The sequence below is a fragment of the Belonocnema kinseyi genome, chromosome 8, assembly GCF_010883055.1.
Source record: "Belonocnema kinseyi isolate 2016_QV_RU_SX_M_011 chromosome 8, B_treatae_v1, whole genome shotgun sequence".
NCBI lineage: Eukaryota > Metazoa > Arthropoda > Insecta > Hymenoptera > Cynipidae > Belonocnema > Belonocnema kinseyi.
The window spans coordinates 18,650,502-18,669,068 of record NC_046664.1 but is presented as its reverse complement, the minus strand read 5'-3'; the positions used below and the strand labels follow the sequence as shown (position 1 = coordinate 18,669,068).

Here is an 18,567-nt window from a genome sequence, read left to right as displayed (position 1 = left end):
ATTTCAACTATAAACGTCAATTTTATATTAAATATATCTATTTTCAATAATAACAAAACAGGAATTTCCAAGAAAATAGTTGAATTTCATAGTTATAAAAAAAAAGTAAAAAAATCTTATTTTACAGCATACAAATATTTTTTAATCGTCTCCGAGACCACAGTCAGTGCAAATTGGCATGCGATGCTCATCGCACATAGATCTAAGACAAGACGTACGACACCTTTTTTGTCGGCAGTTCAATATAGATGCACATACATTGTTATTTACATTTGAAAATACACTTTTATAAACAAAACAAAAAATGAGTTTTAATTTACCCTTTTTGCCAATTTCGTCGCACCATGGTCACACGGGGTGTAATGTACCCCGAAAAAAACGTCCGCACTATTCGATACCTACAGGCTGACCGGAGCCACACCGACCTTCAAAACCCTTCGAAACTTTTTGTAGTACCTTCAAACAACAACAGATGGCACCACGGAGAAAAACTTTTCCAACATTGATTTTTGAACTTTATTAATGAGTCAATCCTGAGAGATAATTTTCGTGAAAAATGTAAAAAAGAACAATCAAGGTATCATCGAAAGTGATTAGAAACCCAAAATTCCAATTCCTCAGAAAACCCTGACAGTCACAAAATTTTCGATAAACTAAAGTTAAAATTAAAATTTTTTTTAGGGCTCAAAAATTTCGTTAGTCATTTTTTGTTGTTGAAATTTCAACGATTTTGTCGAAAATTTGTCTTTTTGGGTTGAAAATTCATCTATTTTGATATAAGTCGCATTTGTCTTGTTTATAAATTAATCTGTTTTAACGGAGGATTCAACTATTTTGTTAAAAAATCGTTTTTTGGTTTGTTGAATTCAACTTTTTTGGTTTAAAATTAATATCTTCATTTTTTAAACTATCAACTATTCCAATTATTATTGAGAATAATTCATCCTTTTTGGTTTATAATTTAACTAATTCATTCTAAATTTATTCTGTTTGTTTAAAAATTATTTTTTTTTGTTCTTAAATCTGAATAATTCTATGTTAAGTTTAAAATTAACCTGTTTCAGTTTAAAATTCAACTTTTTTGTTGTTGAAAATTTGTCCTTCCGTTAGAAAAGTAATTTCATTAACTAAAAAATCATCTTTTTGGTTAAAAATGCATTTCTTTTGTTTTTTAAACTGAAAATTGGACCATTTTTTTTAATTGATCTTTTTTAGTTGAGAAATTTTGTTTTTTTGTTAAAAATTTGGGTTTTTTTTTATAGAAAATTAATGTTTTAGGTGGAAGATTCAACTATTTGGTTCAAAATAATTTTATTTAAAAATTAATTTAACTGGAAATGAAATTACTGCTTTTTTGTTGAAAATTTTATTCTTTTTTATAGCAATTAATTCTTCTTGCATAAAAATTTATCTGCTAGGTTGAAAATTTAATTTCTGTGAATATTTATTTTATTTGGTTGAAAATTAATTTTTGAATGGAAATTTAACTTTTCTATTTTTGTTTAAAAATGTATTTCTTTGGTTGAATATTTAATTTTTTTGTTGAAAATGTACTTGTCTAAATAAAATTTCAATCGATACGTTGAATTTTCAACTAAGAAGAAAAATTAATTTTCATCTTAAAATGAAAAAATTAATTTTTAACCAAAATCTAAAATTTTTTACCAGAAAACTGAATTTTTGAAAAATTTGTTAAATTTTCAACTGAAAAAACAAATAATTTCAACTAAAAATAATAGATTAGTTTTTTACCAAGTAATTGAATTGTGAACCAAAATCATGAATTTTTGACGAAGAGGATTAATTTTTTTAGCAAAAAAGACATTTCCTACAAAACAAATGAATTTGAAACTATAAAAGATCAATAAATTTGAAGCAAACATTGAATAAATAAACTTTAATTTAAAAATTAATTTACTACAACAGAACAACAAATTTTTATCAAATCAGTTAAAATTTTTTTGGTCTACGTATATAAATTACTCCGAATGTTCTGGATTACTCGAGATTATAATTTAATCACTTAGATTATTTAAGTTACTTCGAATTAACTGGATTACAATTGGATTATTTTGTATTAAACGTGGACTAAATTCGATTAAAAATGGATTACTTGGATTACCTGAATTAGTCCAAATTATTTGGATTCCATGTGGATTACTCCGAGGGATAACTATAATACAAGTGGATAACGCTGGATTTTCTGAATTGATCTGAATTTTTTGGATTACAAGTGGATTTTTTTGAGTAAGTACTGTATTAAAAGTGGATTACTTGCATTAACCGAATTACAAGTGGATTATGACGGATTACAAATGGATTACTGCGAATTGTACTGGGTCATAAGTTAATTACTTGAATTTCCTACATTACTTCGAATTGCCTGCATTAAAAGTGGATTACAATTTAGTGTATCTAGACTAAACTTTATTTTAAAGGGACTAATAGGATTACTTGAATTACTCTGAAATGTCTGGATTACAGGTGGATTACTATGGGTATATGTCAATTACTCTAAATTAGACGTGGATTACAGTGGAGTACAAGCGTATTGGTCGGATTGTCTGAGTTGATCCGAATTGCTTGGATTACAGGTGGATTACTTTGAGTTAGAACTGTGTTACAAGTGGATTACTTGCATTAACCGAATTACAAGTACATTAAGGCGGATTATAAATGAGTTATTGCGAATTGTACTGGATAACAAGTTAATTTCTTGGATCACCTAAATTACTCCGAATTATCTATATTAAAAATGGATTGCAATTGAGTGTATATATTCAACTGGATTATAAATGGATTAATTGAATTACCTAAATTACTCGAAAGTATCTGAATTACAAGTGGATTACTCTTATTATTTTGGATTACAAGTTAATTACTTGGATTACCTACATTTTCCGAATTGACTGTATTACAAGTAGTTTACTTGGATTACCTGAATTAATCGGAATTCCCTGGATGAAAAGTGGATTACAATAGAGTGTATGCAGATTAAACTGTATTACAAGTGGATTACTTTGATTATCGGAATTACTCCGAATTAACTGCATTAAAAGTACAAATGGATTACTACATGTACCGGATTAGAAGTTAATTACCTGGATTACCTAAATTACTTCGAATTCGCTGGATTACAGGTGGATTAATCTGGATTAGAAGTGTATCACTTGGTTTTCCTGAATTGCTCAAAATTATCTGGAATAAAAGTGGATTACCGCGCATTACAAGTGGATTACTCCAAATTACATTGGATTACTCGGGATACGAATAACTGAGCTGTACAGTGAATTATTTGAGTTTTTTCCCCCTCGCCTTCCACTAGTATTAATTTTTCGGATAATTGTATTAAGTAAAATGTTTCGTTTTACCTCGAACGATCTTGGATACTAATGAGCCCTCGTGGAGAGCTTTACTTAGAGGATCTGATTAGGGTAAATAGTATGGATCTAACTATTGGATTATCAGTAAATTTGCGTATTTTGTGTCATTTTTTAGAGATCGTGACTTTGTGAAGCTCTTCGCCTGGGCTGATTGCTAGAGAAATTGATCAGGTACCTGTGTCATAGAGCTGCTTAGTGGGGTGAAATCGGAAAACGAGTTTAAAAAGGACATTTAGAACGCAATTATACACCGATTTTAGATTTGTTTGTTGAAAAATTCAGGAAAACACTTTTCAGAAAATGGTGGGTAGATTTTTTATTTTTTTGGTTTATTTAATTTTTATTTTAATGCAAACAGAGAAAAAATGTCTATTTTTTAAATTTCATTTTTTATCTTCTTGAAAAATTTTTTCTAATCCTTCTCGTCCCTTAGATGTAATGCACAGTGGTATAAGAAAGATAAAAAAATTGATCTTGCATAGTTAATTATTATAAACAAATTGTATTAATAAATACATTCGGGTTATTCGTCTTTAAAGTATATTTCTACTCTGAAATTGTTTGCTTTCATCTTTAAAATGATACGTGGACATTAAAATTTAAGATCAGATTTTATTTGTTTATTGTTTGAACAAATTATATAAACAAATGCACATTATAGCCGTTTTTAGACGAAAAGAAACCTTTTTTTCTTTCTACCTTGTTGAAATTATATTGCCAATAATGTTTTCTTTAGAAATTTTTGCCACTCATCAATATTTGTTTATTTTATAAACAAATTATATAAAAAAATGCATGTTTGGGGCGTTTTTAAACGAATAGAAATCGTTCTTTCTTCTGACCTTGCTGAAATTATATTTTCAATTATGTTTTCTTAAAATAATTTTGCAACATATTATTATCTGTTTATTTTATAAACAAATTATACAAACAAATTCACATTTTGGGCGTTTTTAATCGAAAAGAAATCACTTTTTCCTTTGACTATGCTGAAATTATATTTACAGTTATGTTTTCTGAAAAAAATTGCAAGCTAGCAATATTTGTTTATATTATTAACAAATTATATAAACAAATTCACATTTGGGGCGGTTTAAGGCGAAAAAAACCATTCTTTCTTCTGACCTTGCTAAAATTTTATCTCTAATAATTTTTTTTGGAAAAATTTTTGCTACCTATCAATATTTGTACATTTGTTTATAAAATAAACGATTAGCTATGATTGACAACATTTTTCTATAAAACATCATTGGCTATATAACTTTAACAAGATCAGAAGAAAAAGCGATATATTTTAACTTAAAAACGACTTACATGTGAATTTATTGAAATGATTTGTTTATTAAAAAGCAAATATTTATTCATGGAGAAATTTTTCAGTAAACATCATTGGCAATATAATTTCAGCAAGGTCAGAAGAAAAAATCATTCCTTTTCCCTTAAAAACACACGAAATGTACATTTGTTTACATACATTTTTTATGAAATAAGCAAATATTGATGGGTGGCAAGCAATGTTTCAGAAAACGTTATTTGCAATATCATTTTAGCCAGGAAAGAAGAAAAACGGTTTCTTTTTGCTTAAAATCGCCCTAAATGTGCATGTATTCATATAATTGGTTTATTAAATAAACAAATATTGATAGGTTGCACAATTTTTTTCAGAAAACACGATTGCTAATATAATTTCAGCAAGATGAGAAGAGAAATAATTTCTTTTTGCTTAAAAAGACACGAAATGTATATTTATTCATATACATTTTTTATGAAATAAACAAATATTGATGGGTGGCAATCAATTTTTCATAAAACGTTATTGGCAATATAATATTAGCAAGAAAAGACGAAAAACGGTTTCTTTTTGCTTGAAATTGCCCAAAATGTGCATTTATTATTATTTTTTTAAATTAAATAAACAAATATTGATAGGTTGCCAATTTTTTAGAAAACTTCATTGACAATATAATTTCAGCAAGGTCAGAGAAAAAAGCGATTTCTTTTCGTTTAAAAGCGCCTAAAATGTGCATTTGCTTATATAATTTATTTATAACAATTAACCATGCAAGTTAACAATTATTGTATCTTTCTTATACCCCTGTGCATTAATTTCAAGGGACGAGAAGTATGAGAAAAATTGTTTCTAGAAGATAGCAAATGAAATTTAAAAAATCGACATTTTTTTCTCTGTTTGTATTAAAATAAAAATCAAATAAACAAAGAAATAAAAAATCGACTCTCACTATTTTCTGAAAAATTTAGTCCGGAATGGAAAAAAACTAAAATCGTTGCATAATTGCCTATTTGCATAAATATTGCCTATAATTTTACCTATTTTTCAGGCCTCTCATGCCTGTCTCTAATTTGACTTTAAAATACAAATAAAATTCTATTTTCGGTCTTTAGTACAAACTTGGAAATGCTTGACATTTCTCACGTTTATTTATGCCCCCAAAAGGCTATAAAAGTGGGAATAGAAACTACTTCACTCTATTACTGATCACACGAGACGAGAGAGTGAAACCCAGAGACCTCGTACAAGAATTTCGGTGACAAATGGAACACGTGGTGCATTAGTAAAATTCGGTAAAACTGCGCATGATCTTTTTTAAGAATTAAAAAATGAGTATTATTAAAAATTATTTGTAAAATCGAGGAAAATGTTTCCATTGATAAATTTAACCAATTTTGGAAGAGAATTTAAAGTGAATTTCAGGAATAAAATATTTCTGGTTAAAATTGTTCATTTAACAATCCTTATTTAAAATTATTTTTTTGCTACTACTTTTTAAAAATAAGATCAATATTCTATAAAAAAATGGCAGTTAAAAATATCAATTTTGTAGAACAGTTCATCTTTATTGGTAGAAATTTAACCTTCTTGGTAGAAATTTCAACTTTTACCTAAATAGTTGAATTTTCAAACGAAAAGGTATTTTTTAACCAAGAAGATTAATTTTCTTTCAAAAAGACGGATTTTCGATAAAATAAAAGAATTTTTAGGTAAAAAAGATCAATTTTTTAATTTAAAATATAAATTTTTATTCATATTTTTTTATAGAAAATTTATCTTCTATTTATCAAACAATATTCTGAATCTTCAACCCAAGAAATGAATGTTTAACAAATAAGTTCAACTTTCAACCGAATAGTTTATTTTTTAATCAAAAAGACGATTTTTCAACCAATAAAACAAATTTTGAACTAAAGAAGATCAAATTTCAACTAAAAATATTCAATTTTATTCATCTTTTTTGGTAGAAAATCAAGATTCTTGATAGCAATTTGATCTTTTTTGGTTGAAAATGCAACTGTTTGGTTGAAAATGTAATTAATCGTTTGAAAATTAAACTTTTTTTAAAAGTCATCTTCGTTGATTGCAAATTTAATTACTGAGTTGGAAATCCGTCGTTTTAATTAAAAAATTCATGAATATTTTTCTTTTTTGTTTCGAAAATGAAAATTAGTTGCTAACAAAGTATTTCTACCAAGTACTTTAATTTTCACCCGAAAAGACGCATTTTCAACAGTTTTATGATCTTTTTTTACTAAAAAATATCAATTTTGAATTAAAAATATTACTTTTATTAAAAATTCATCTTTTTGGGTAGAAAATAAATCTTCTTGGTAAAAATTACACTATTTTGTTGAAAATTTGTCGTTTTTGGTTGTATTCTCAACCTTTACTTTCTATTTCGAGTATTTAAAATTTTTGTTAATTCTTCTACATACTTGGTTGAAACTTGAAATACTATATTGATAATGCATTTTTTTGAAGATTTATTTCTTTGGTTCAAATATATACTGATCAATAAAAAATAGTGAACTATATTAATTTTTAGGAAAAAAAAAAATATTTCCAAAGTACTTCAACTTTTAACTAAGTAACTTCATTTTCAACCAAAAATACGCTTTTCAAACAAGTCATTTTTTCACTTAAAAAGATACATTTTTAATTCAAAATACCATTCTTATGAAAATTGACCTCTTTTTTATAGAAAATTAATCTTTTAGGTTCAAATTTATTTTTTTTTGGTTGCAAAATTATTCTTTTTTGGTTAAAGATTTACTTATTTTGTAGAAAATTCGACTTTTTGTTCAATTCAACTGTTCTTAATTAAAAATTAAAGTATTTTTTGTGTTTTATATCAACTGTTACATTTTAATTTGAGAATTATTCATCTTTTTCGTTAAATATTTAATTATTCACTTCCTTAAAAGTTAAACAACTTTCTTTAAAAAAAATTTTTTTTGAAGATTCATCCCTACGCTTGAAAATTTTAATAGTTTGTTAAATATTAATTTTTTTAATTGAAAATTTAACTATTCCATTTTCAGTTGGAAATTAATGTATTTTAAACAAATTCATTTTTGGTCTTGTAGAAAGTTAATCTTTTTGGTAAAAATCTAATTTTTGGGCTACAAATGCAACTGTTTGGTTGAAAAATAATCTTTTTTGGTTGAGGATTAAACTATTTGATCGAAAATTCATCTTTTTTGTTGAATTCAATTTTTTTTTTGAAAATTGAAATATTTTTTGTTTGTAATATCAACTCTTACATTTTTATTTGAGAATTCAATTTTTTCGTTTGTACTTGATTGAAAATTAAATTAGTTTGTTACGAAATCATATTTTTTATTGAAGGTTTATCTCTTTACTTAGAAATTTAACTATTTTGTTAAAAATTCTTACTTTCTTGGGGGTTTTTAATTGCTTTTTTTTTAAAATTGAAAATTAAGATATTTTTGTTTGTAATATCAAATGTTACATTTTTATTTGAGAATTAATTTTGTCTGTTTGTACTTGCTTGAAAGTTTGTGGACAAATATATTTTTTTTTATGATTCATCTCTTTGGTTAAAAATTCAACTACCTGAAAATGCAATTGTATTTGTATGAATTATTCAATTAATCAAATTTTAAAACTCGTAATTCAGTTAGATATTTCGAAAAATAAATATTTTTTTATTAGACTGACATAATTTTTATATCGCAAACTAGGTCGTAAAAGGCAACATCAGTATGTTGACGTCTAACAAGCTGGAAAACATTTAAGCGCACGTCTCTGTCATGTGTCTAGTTGGCTCAGACTCATGAATAAATTTAATTTAATGTTTTCATTCGTTTCAGTCAGACACTATAAAATGTCACTTGTCACTGAAATCACGAATAGAAAATAGTGTTTGGACTTTTTCGAAATAGAAAAAAATCAAATTAATTCTGTGAAGTTATTTTGAAGGTTATTATTCGATTTTTTTCTTTTTAAATGAATGATTTTATAAAATAATAAAAATCTATTTTTTTCTGTTTGCAGAGTGATCCAAGCACAGCATTTTTGAGAGCCGCAAGGGCGGGAGAGCTGGAGAAAGTTTTAGAATTTTTAGAATCTGGAGTGGATATTAACGCTTCGAATGCTGTGAGTATATATTGTTATTTATTAAAATTTAAAGACAATTTCTTTCACGAGAAAATTTATCTTCAATTTGTAAGGCTGAAAAATCCCGACAAGTAAAATTCCTAAAAAAGAACATATTCGAAATATAGGGGAGTGGAGAGTAGTCCTAAGTCGGCACAGTAAAGAGGTTTTGTCTAATGCAGAGGTTAAACAGTGTTTAATGACACTACAATGAATTTTGTCAGGTGCCATGATTCTTTATCTATAATTCTATGTCATTCAGAGCAATGTGGAGTGATTTTTGCGGTCGCAATGCAGGGAAAAGTGAAAAAGTAAATTTTTTCTATTTTTTAAAATGGTGCTCCTAAGTCGGCAACCCCCCCCCCCTCCCTCCGGAATCGCAACAAAATAATATAACATACAAATAACAACAAAAGAAACAAAAAAAAGGTGCCGACTTAGGACTACCTGTTTGGTGCCCACTCAGGACTACTACAAATGTTCACACGTTTCATGTCATTTCACACACGAACAATATTTCAACAGAAAGTTATATCCTCAACCAGAATCGATGAATTTTTACCTAAATACTTGAATTTTCAAAAGAAAAGGTGATTTTTTAACCAAGAAAATTAATTTTCTTCCAAAAAGACGAATTTTCGAAAAAAATAAAAGAATTTTTAAGTAAAAAACATCAATTTTTTAATTTAAAATATTAATTTTTATTCATATTTTTGTATAGAAAATTTATCTTCTATTTATCAAACAATATTTTGAATCTTCAACCCAAGAAATGAATGTTTAACAAATAAGTTCAACTTTCAATCGAATAGTTTATTTTTTAATCAAAAAGACGATTTTTCAACCAATAAAACAAATTTTGAACTAAAGAAGATCAAATTTCAACTAAAAATGTTCAATTTTATTCATCTTTTTTGGTAGAAAATCAATATTCTTGATAGCAATTTGATCTTTTTTGGTTGAAAATGTAATTAATCGTTTGAAAATTAAACTTTTTTTTAAAAGTCATCTTCGTTGATTGCAAATTTAATTACTCTGTTGGAAATCCGTCGTTTTGGTTAAAAAATACATGAATATTTTTCTTTTTTGTTTCAAAAATGAAAATTAGTTGCTTACAAAGTATTTCTACCAAGTTCTTTAATTTTCACCCGACAAGACGCATTTTCAAAGAATTACATGATCTTTTTTTACTACAAAATATCAGTTTTGAATTAAAAATATTACTTTTATTAAAAATTCATCTTTTTGGGTAGAAAATTAATCTTCTTGGTAAAAATTACACTATTTTGTTGAAAATTTGTCTTTCTTGGTTGTATTATCAACCTTTACTTTCTTTTTCGAGTATTTAACATTTTTAATTCTTCTATATACTTGGAATGAAAAAATTGACTTTATCAGGCGAAAGCACAACTAAAACAGAAATCAACGCACGTAATCGGTTGAATTTTTGAAAATGTTCACACACCTGTAGCTGTTTCACAAAAATGCAAAAAAAATGAAATTTCCTTTGCACGAAAATGCATATTAAGCTCATGCTCTGAGAAACTCGAGGGTGCCGACTTAGGACAACTCTCTCCTACTAATACATAAAATCTTCATTGCTCAAATTATCAATTGTTTATTTTGTGATAACCTTTTTTTAAGTAGGTTTTGAGATCCTGTTACCATACAAAAATTGTTTAAAAGTTTTTAAAATTAAATACATAATTTAAACTAAATGCTTCTTTGAATTATTGTCAAAAACAATTCCTGGGATATTAAATCCTAATTTTGTAATTTTTTATAAATTAATAGAAAAAAGAAAATATTCTCTAGTTCATTTTTTTCAATTTTCAAGTTAATTTAGAATTTATTTTTGATAATAAACTGTATTTTTGTCTTTTTCAGAATGGATTAAATGCTTTGCATTTGGCTGCGAAAGATGGCCACATGGAAATTGTAAAAGAATTATTATCTAGAGGTGCCATCGTAGATGCTGCCACGAAAAAAGGAAATACTGCATTACACATCGCTTCTCTTGGTAAATATTTCGTTTATTTTTTTTTTTATTTTATATAACTATAAATATAATATACTGGCTCGAAAAGATATATATTTTTTTTGTTAAATAATTTATAAAGAAGTTCCAAAAACAAATTTTTTTGAAGATTTCTTTAGAGGGTTGTCTCACATTTGAAAAATTAAATTGCAAATTTTTTGCATCTAGTTTGTTCAGCTTCAATTTGAAAAACAATTCCCGAAAACCAAATAAACCTTTTTACTCTTCTACAAAAGAATTCTTTTCGTAATTTTTGTCAGGAAATTCGTCCTTTTGGATAAAAATTTGATCTTTTTTGGTAGAAGGGTTATTTTTTTATGTGTCTTGTAAAAAAATGCAAATATTTTATTGACCATTGAATTTTTTAGTTAAAAATTAAATTATTTGCTTGAAAAATCATGTGTTTGGTGGAAAAATCAATTGTTTTTGTTGGAAATTCCGCGTTTTGGATAAATTCCTCTTTCTGGATTAAAAATTCATCTTTTTTGGTAGTAAAGTAATCTTTCTTTGGCAATATAATTTTTTTTTAATCCAACTGTCTTCTAAAAAATTCAACACTTAACTGAAAATTTATGTAGTTTCTTTACAATTCGCCTTTTTTGTAGAAAATTAATCTTCTTGCTTGAAAATTCAACTATTTTGTTAAAAATTTGTCTTTCTGGTATAAAATGAATCTTTATTTGAAAATTGATTTCTTAATTAGAAATTTATCAATTTCAGTTCAAAGATTCTTAACTGCAGTCAAAAATCCATCTCCTTGCTTGAAAAATGGATTATCTTGTTTAAAATTTGTTTTTATTCTGGTAAAAAATTAATTGTCCTAAGTAAACATGTATTTCATTATTATCTACTTTGTAAAGATGTTCCAAAATTTTGTGCAAAAGTTTTTTTTTCAAATGCAATTGTTTTGCTGAATATTCCTCTTTTTGGGTTAAAATTTGACTACAATGAAAAAAAATTTCAGTAGTTGGTTAAAAACTAACTTTTCCTGTGGTTGAAAATTCGTCTTTTTTGGTAGAAAAATAATCTTCTATGTGTAAAATTAATTTTTTTGGTTTGAACATTCAACTATTTGGTAGAAAATTTAATTACATTGTTTCAAATTTATTTTTCGGCTGGAGTTGCATTCTTTTTAGTTGAAAATTAATCAGGTTGGTTTAACATTTAACTATGTATTTGACAATACGTTGTTCTTTGCTTACAAAAAATTAATCTATTTAATTTATTTCTTAATTTTAGTTGGAAATTCATCAGTTTGGTTAAAAATTCTACTATTTTGTTGAAAATTCACTTTTTAAGTGAATATTTAACTATTCCATGTTTGGTAGAATATTTATGTTTTTTATTCGAAAATTTAAGTATTTCGCAAAAAATGTATCTTTTTCAGTTACAAATTCAACTACTTTGTTGAAAACTTGTCTTTTTCGATAGAAAAATAATCTTCTTTGATGAAAATTTCGCATTTTGGTTAAACTCAACTCTATTTTTATTTAAAATTAAAATCTTCCTTAAAAATTAATTTTCTTTCATTGAAAAATAGTTTATTTAATTGAAAATTTAACTATTCTATTTTTGGTTGAAAATTTATCCTTTTTAATTGATACTTCGTATATTCCATTGAAAATTTATATTTTTTGGTAGATCAGTGATCTTTTTGGTTGACATTTCATTGCTTTAATTAGAAATTTAACAATTTTGTTGCAAAGTTGTTATTTTTTATTGTAGAAAATTATTCTTATTGATTTTTTGTTTGGGGATGCATCATTATAGTGAAAATTCACCTGCTTGGTTGGAAATTGACGTGTTTTTTTTTAAATTTTTTTTTCGCAAAAGTTTAATTTAAAAAAAATTAAAATGTAACTATTCCGTTTTTGGTTGAAACAGTATCTTTTTTGTTTGAAACTTTGGTATGTTATTTAAAAAAATAACGTTTTTGTTTGAAGATTCTTTATTTAAGTTACAAAATCATCACTTTGGTTGAAAATTTAACTATATTTTTGGAAATTCATACATTTTGTTGAGAATTCGTCTTTTTCATTAGAAAAATAATCTTCTTTGTTGAAAATTCCTCCATTTAGCTTGAAATTTTAACTATTTGCTTCATTTTTTTACGGTAGATTATAGCTCGGTTGAAAAATACAACTCTTCCGTTGACATTTTATTTCTTTGTTAAACTCAAGTGTTTTTTTAATTTACAATTAAAATATTTAATTGTTTATTAGATTTTTCATACAAAATTAATTTTTTTAAGTTTGAAAAATAGTTTCCCTAGTTGAAAATGTAAATATTCCATTTTTGGTATCTTTTTTTGTGTGGAATTTCAGGCATTTTACTCAAAAAATTATTTTTTTATTGGAAAATTCTTTATTTAAGTTAAAAATTCATAAATTCAGTTGAAAATTCAACAAATTTGTTGAAAATTCTATTTTTTCGATAGAAAAATAATTTTCTTGGTTGAAAATTCCGCTTTTTGGTTACAAGTTCAACAGTATTGTTGGAAATTGAAAAATTAATTTAAAACTAATTATTTTTTGTTGAAAAACCGCTCAGTGGGGAAAAAATTACTTTTTTTGGTTCAAACTAACAAATTTTTTTAATAAGGTTTTTAATTTGTTTATAAATAAACAAATATGACGAAAAAAATGGCAATTTTTCTATTTGACGTTCCCGGTGCTCGTCAATTACAGAATAATTGTTGAGATCGCCTAAGTTGCATAGAGTAACATTAGTTAAAGATGTTCCAATATTAGACAATAAAAAAAAATTTCTGTAAATAAATTATTTGTTCAACAAATTTTTTCTCCAATTTTCCATAATTATACGTTTTTAAAGTTATATTGCATTTAACATTATTTTTTTTTTTTTAATTTCTTTTAAGATTATAATTGTTTATATTATAAACAAATTTAATGAATAAAAGCATTAATCAGGAATTTGTATACGGAAAAATTAGTTTTTTTTTCTGTCAACTTTTTTAATTAGGAAGTTCATGATAACTTCAGCAAAACTTTTTTTTTTTATCAATTTTATGATTTTTTAAACAAATTTCACTAACCATTAAATTAATGTTGCATTAATGTTGCGGCAATTATTAATAAGTTCCCATTTAAAAAGACTTACATCGAAAAAAACGAATTTTTCGTCCACAGATGCCCGAATAATGCATTTGTTTGTCATATATATTTTTTTAAATTATCAAATTTACACAATCATCATGAATGTTGCTGAATTTATTATGAAGATCACAATTAAAAATCTGAGATCGAAAAGAAAATCATTATTCCGTCGACAGCTGCGTCAATAATGAATAATTAATGCATTTGTTTATTAAATTTTTTAAAAAGAAGTCATAAAATTTATCAACTTATTATGAATATTGCTGAAATTCTAATAAAGTTCCGAACTGAAAATATTGGTATTGAAAAAACCGAATTTTTATGCCGACAAATGCCCGAATAATGCATTTATTTCTTAAACTGGTTTGAAAAAATCATAAGATTATTCAACAAATTATGAATTCTACTAAAACTATCGAAAATAAACGAATTTTTCTGTCGAAAAATGCCTGCTAACTGCATTTGTTCATTAAATTTGTGTATAATATAAACAATTATAATCTTAGGAGATTTTTTTATATAATATTTTTTCCAATCATAGAAAACATTTTTTCGACAAATAATTTGTTTACAAAACTTTTTTTTGTTTATTGTCTAATATTGGAACATCTTTAACTAATGATACTCTATGCAACCTAGGCAATTTTAATCATTTTCCGGTTATTGACGAGCACTGGAAACATTAAATGGAAAAAATGACATTTTTTTCGTCATATTTGTTTATTTATAAAACAATTTAAAACCTAATTCTAAAATCAGACTTGACAATTGTCTCAGAAACCTTATCAGCTTTTTTCAAATATTTTTTTTGTCTAAATCGGTCAATATTGGTGGGCTGTACGTTATTTTGAACCAAAAAAGTAATTTTTTTCGCACTGTGCGCCGCGTAGACACCCAGGTAATGATTAATTATTGGTGACCTAAGTCGGCACATTAAGAGCTTTTGTCGAAAACAAAGGGTAAACATGTTCATGTACCACGACCTTTTATTTATTCTATGTTATTCGGAGCAGTATGTAGTAATTTTTGGGGTTGCAATGCAACGCAAAGTGAAGATGTCGATTTTTTCTATTTCTTAAATTCATGTTCCTAAGTCCGCAATACGTTTGAAATTGCGTCCTATGAGCGAAAAGTCAATGAGAAAAAAAAATAAAAGCACACCGACCAGAGACAAGCAACGTGCACTCAAAACACAACCAAACTAAAAAAACAAACAAGAATAGAGTGCAATGGAATTGAAACACGACAAAATAAAGTAACACACAAATAACAAAAAAAGCAGAAAAATGTGCCGACTCAAGGCCAGCTTTTTGGGGCCGACTCGGGACCACTACGAATGTTCACAAATTTCATGCTATTACGCACGCAAAACAATTACTAATTAAAAATCGACTTCATCGAGCGAAAGCACACAGAAACTAACACACTTAATCTACTGAACTTTTCAAAATGTTCTACTAACAATTATTCAAAATTTGTTCAAAATCGTTCAAAATTGTTCAAAATCTTCTACCAACAGGTCTACCAACCTATCATACGACAAAATGTTTACACCGACACGCGCGTCATCTCTGAGAAACGCGAGGGTGCCGATTTAACCCACAGTGCCGACTTAGGACTACTCTCTCCTGATAATTAAAATAATTTAAAAGTTTCAAAAACTTCAAAACTTTAAATGAAATAAATAATAGTAATAATAAATTAATTCAATGACAAATATGAATTTTTGAATTCTTTTGAAAATTTCAGCCGGTCAAGAGGAAGTGGTACGATTATTAGTTGAACAAGGTGCTTCAGTCAATGTACAGTCTCAAAATGGATTTACACCCTTATACATGGCTGCTCAGGAGAATCACGACTCGGTCGTTAAGTTCCTGCTTAACATGGGTGCCAATCAAAGTCTTGCCACAGAGGTGAGTCTTAATTATGATTCCTTTTCAGGATAATGATAATGATAACAATAACGATTCCTTTTTATTCCAACTTTCAACACTTTACATGATAAACTGAAACTTAGGGATCGTCCATAAACTACTTTACGTCTGATTTAAACTTTATAAACTATTTTTAACTTAAAAATAACTTCGTAATAATATAGTCGTGATTAAAGGCTTTTATTAAATTAAAAATATTATTTCAGTCGAAAATGGTAAATACTTAACCCATTCAATTTTTTATTTTTTAGTTAAGAAAAAGAATAATTACTGAATATAGAGTAATATTTGACTCTTCATTTAAGACGAGTAAATTAAAAATAAAATATTCAAAAGTAAACAATTTGAAACTGAATTGTTTGACATAGAAAGCCTGGAATCGTTAAAATTTCGAAGAGGCTTTAAGCTTTGAACGATACAATTTTAATTGTTGTATTTAAAAAATGTTTAATTCGTATGTGAAATTATTTAATTTTAATGTATAAACAACAATTGAACACTTATTATTTGTTGAACAAATTTTAGTAATTTTAAGAGATACATAGAAGCTTTGAACAGATTCAAAATTAATTTCAAACATGAAATGATTTAAAATAATTTAAACAAAATGTAGATTTTTGCAGATTTTAAACAAAAAATGTATAAGGTTTTTAGAAATTGTAAAAGGCTTTAAAAGAATAAAAACGTCATCTTAAACTTTGCAGGAAAACTGAAAGTAATTTTTCACTGTGAAAAATTATTTCAAGAGAAGATTTGAAAAGGTTTGAAAAGATTTACCAAATTTTCGAAAAACAATCAGGGAGATTTTAAGGACATTTTTTAAATTTTCAGGATTTTATAAAAATTTGAAGAAAAATTCGTTTAATATCTTTTAAAATATTTTTTCAAAATGTAAAATCATTTTTATTTTACATAGGAAGCTTAAGAAAATATTTGTATTCTGTTGAAGCCTTTCATAATTCTCGAAAAGTTTAAATTATTTGAAATCATTTCAAGTTTTAAATTAATTTTGAATTTTTTCAAAACTTCTAAATATCTTATAAATTACCTGAAATTTTTTCTTCAAATTATAAGTGTAATTATTATTTATACATGAAAACTTTAAGGAAACTTTTTTAAATTTGGAGGATTGTTTAAAAATTGTAGGAATAATTTAATTTATTTTAAAAGATATTTAGAAGTTCTGAGAAGATTCCAAAAATAATTTTAAATAATTTAAAACAACTTCTAGATTCCTCTAGATTTTGAAATTAAATTTTAAGGCTTTTCAGGGATGTTTATACTATTTTCAATGAAAATTATTTTACTTCTAATTTAAGAAATTTTCAGTCAAAACAAATGTCAGTTTATCAATTAAAAAAAAATGTTAACTTTCAAGCTTTAATTTTAAAAGTTAAAAATTCGAGTAGTTTATTTCTTATTACTTCAGATTGAAAAAATATTTAACTTTTAGAGTTTTAATTTTATTGGCCGTCTGCTTCCAAGTTTTCAAATTATATTTTTGGTTCGGAATTCATCTCTTTAGATGGAAAATATTGGTATTTGATTTAAAATTTTATCATTTTATTAAAAATGAAACTATTTTGTTGAAAAAACCCCTCTTTTGATGAGAAATTCAGCTACTCGGTTGAAGGATTTAACTTTGTTAAAAACTCATTTTTAGTTGAAATTTCATTTATTATTTTTGAAAATGTAAGTTTTTTAAAATTGAAAATTATTTTTTTTTCTGATTGCAAATAAATTTTTTCACTATCAATCTAACTATTCCATTTTTAGTTAAAAATTGGTATTTTTTAAATTGAAAATTGATCTTTTCTAATTGAAAATTCATGTGAATTAAATTAAACTATGCGGTGGAAAATAATCTTCTATTGCTACAAACTTATATTTTTGTATAAATTTAACTATTTTGATTAAAATTAAACTATTTTTAATTAATTTTAACCTTATGGTAAAAAAATTAATGTTTTTGGTTGACATTTCATAATTTCTGGTTAAAACTTATACTTTTTTCGAAACTTTAACTTTTTGGTCGAAGTTTAACTTTTTTGTTTATAAATTATATTTTTTGATTTAAAATTCAATCCTTTTGTAGATAATTCGTCCTTTTGGCTTTAAAATTTAACAATTTTGTTGAAAATTGATGTATTTTGTTGGAAATTATTATTTTTTGGACGACCCCTTACCTATATCAATTTAAAAACAAATCTACTTAATAATTGTAATTTTTTAGGATGGTTTTACCCCACTGGCAGTGGCAATGCAACAGGGACACGATAAAGTTGTAGCTGTTCTTCTGGAGAATGACACTCGTGGAAAAGTTCGTTTACCAGCTCTACATATTGCCGCAAAAAAGGACGACTGCAAAGCAGCTGCGCTGCTTTTACAGGTTCGATTAATATTTTTATCGAAAGAATTTCCTTTTAAAAATAATTAAAAATCAATAATTAATAATTTCGAATTCAAAGCGTTTGCAGTGCAATAAAATATTGAACGATTTTCGAATCAAACCGTTCCAAATTAATCATTAAATAATAAATATATAATTGAACGATCAAACGAACTTACCTAAGTTCGATCGCAATTATACGAGGGTAGTTCAATAAGTCCTTAGAATGACCAACAGATGGCGCGCGAATCGCTCCAAATCATCTGTTTTCAGTCAGCACCACTCCCGACTAGA

General features: G+C 25.8%; 1 protein-coding gene and 1 long non-coding RNA gene across 13 annotated transcripts in view; one reads left to right on the top strand and one right to left on the bottom strand.

The window, feature by feature from the left end:
• The window catches only part of LOC117179162 (ankyrin-3-like), a 645,468-nt gene that overhangs the window by 197,778 nt on the left and 429,123 nt on the right, over nucleotides 1-18,567 (top strand). For all 11 annotated transcript variants that reach the window (XR_004467875.1, XR_004467874.1, XR_004467873.1 and 8 more), the window contains exons 3-6: nucleotides 8,695-8,796; nucleotides 10,684-10,816; nucleotides 15,700-15,863; nucleotides 18,118-18,273. Coding sequence is in view for 8 of the 11 variants with exons in the window: in XM_033370872.1 (XP_033226763.1) it covers nucleotides 8,695-8,796; nucleotides 10,684-10,816; nucleotides 15,700-15,863; nucleotides 18,118-18,273 (555 nt within the window). In the remaining 3 variants the exon portion in view is untranslated. The remainder of the gene's footprint in view (nucleotides 1-8,694; nucleotides 8,797-10,683; nucleotides 10,817-15,699; nucleotides 15,864-18,117; nucleotides 18,274-18,567) is intronic.
• LOC117179163 overlaps nucleotides 1-18,567 on the bottom strand; it is a 171,185-nt gene that overhangs the window by 29,950 nt on the left and 122,668 nt on the right. The window lies entirely within an intron of this gene.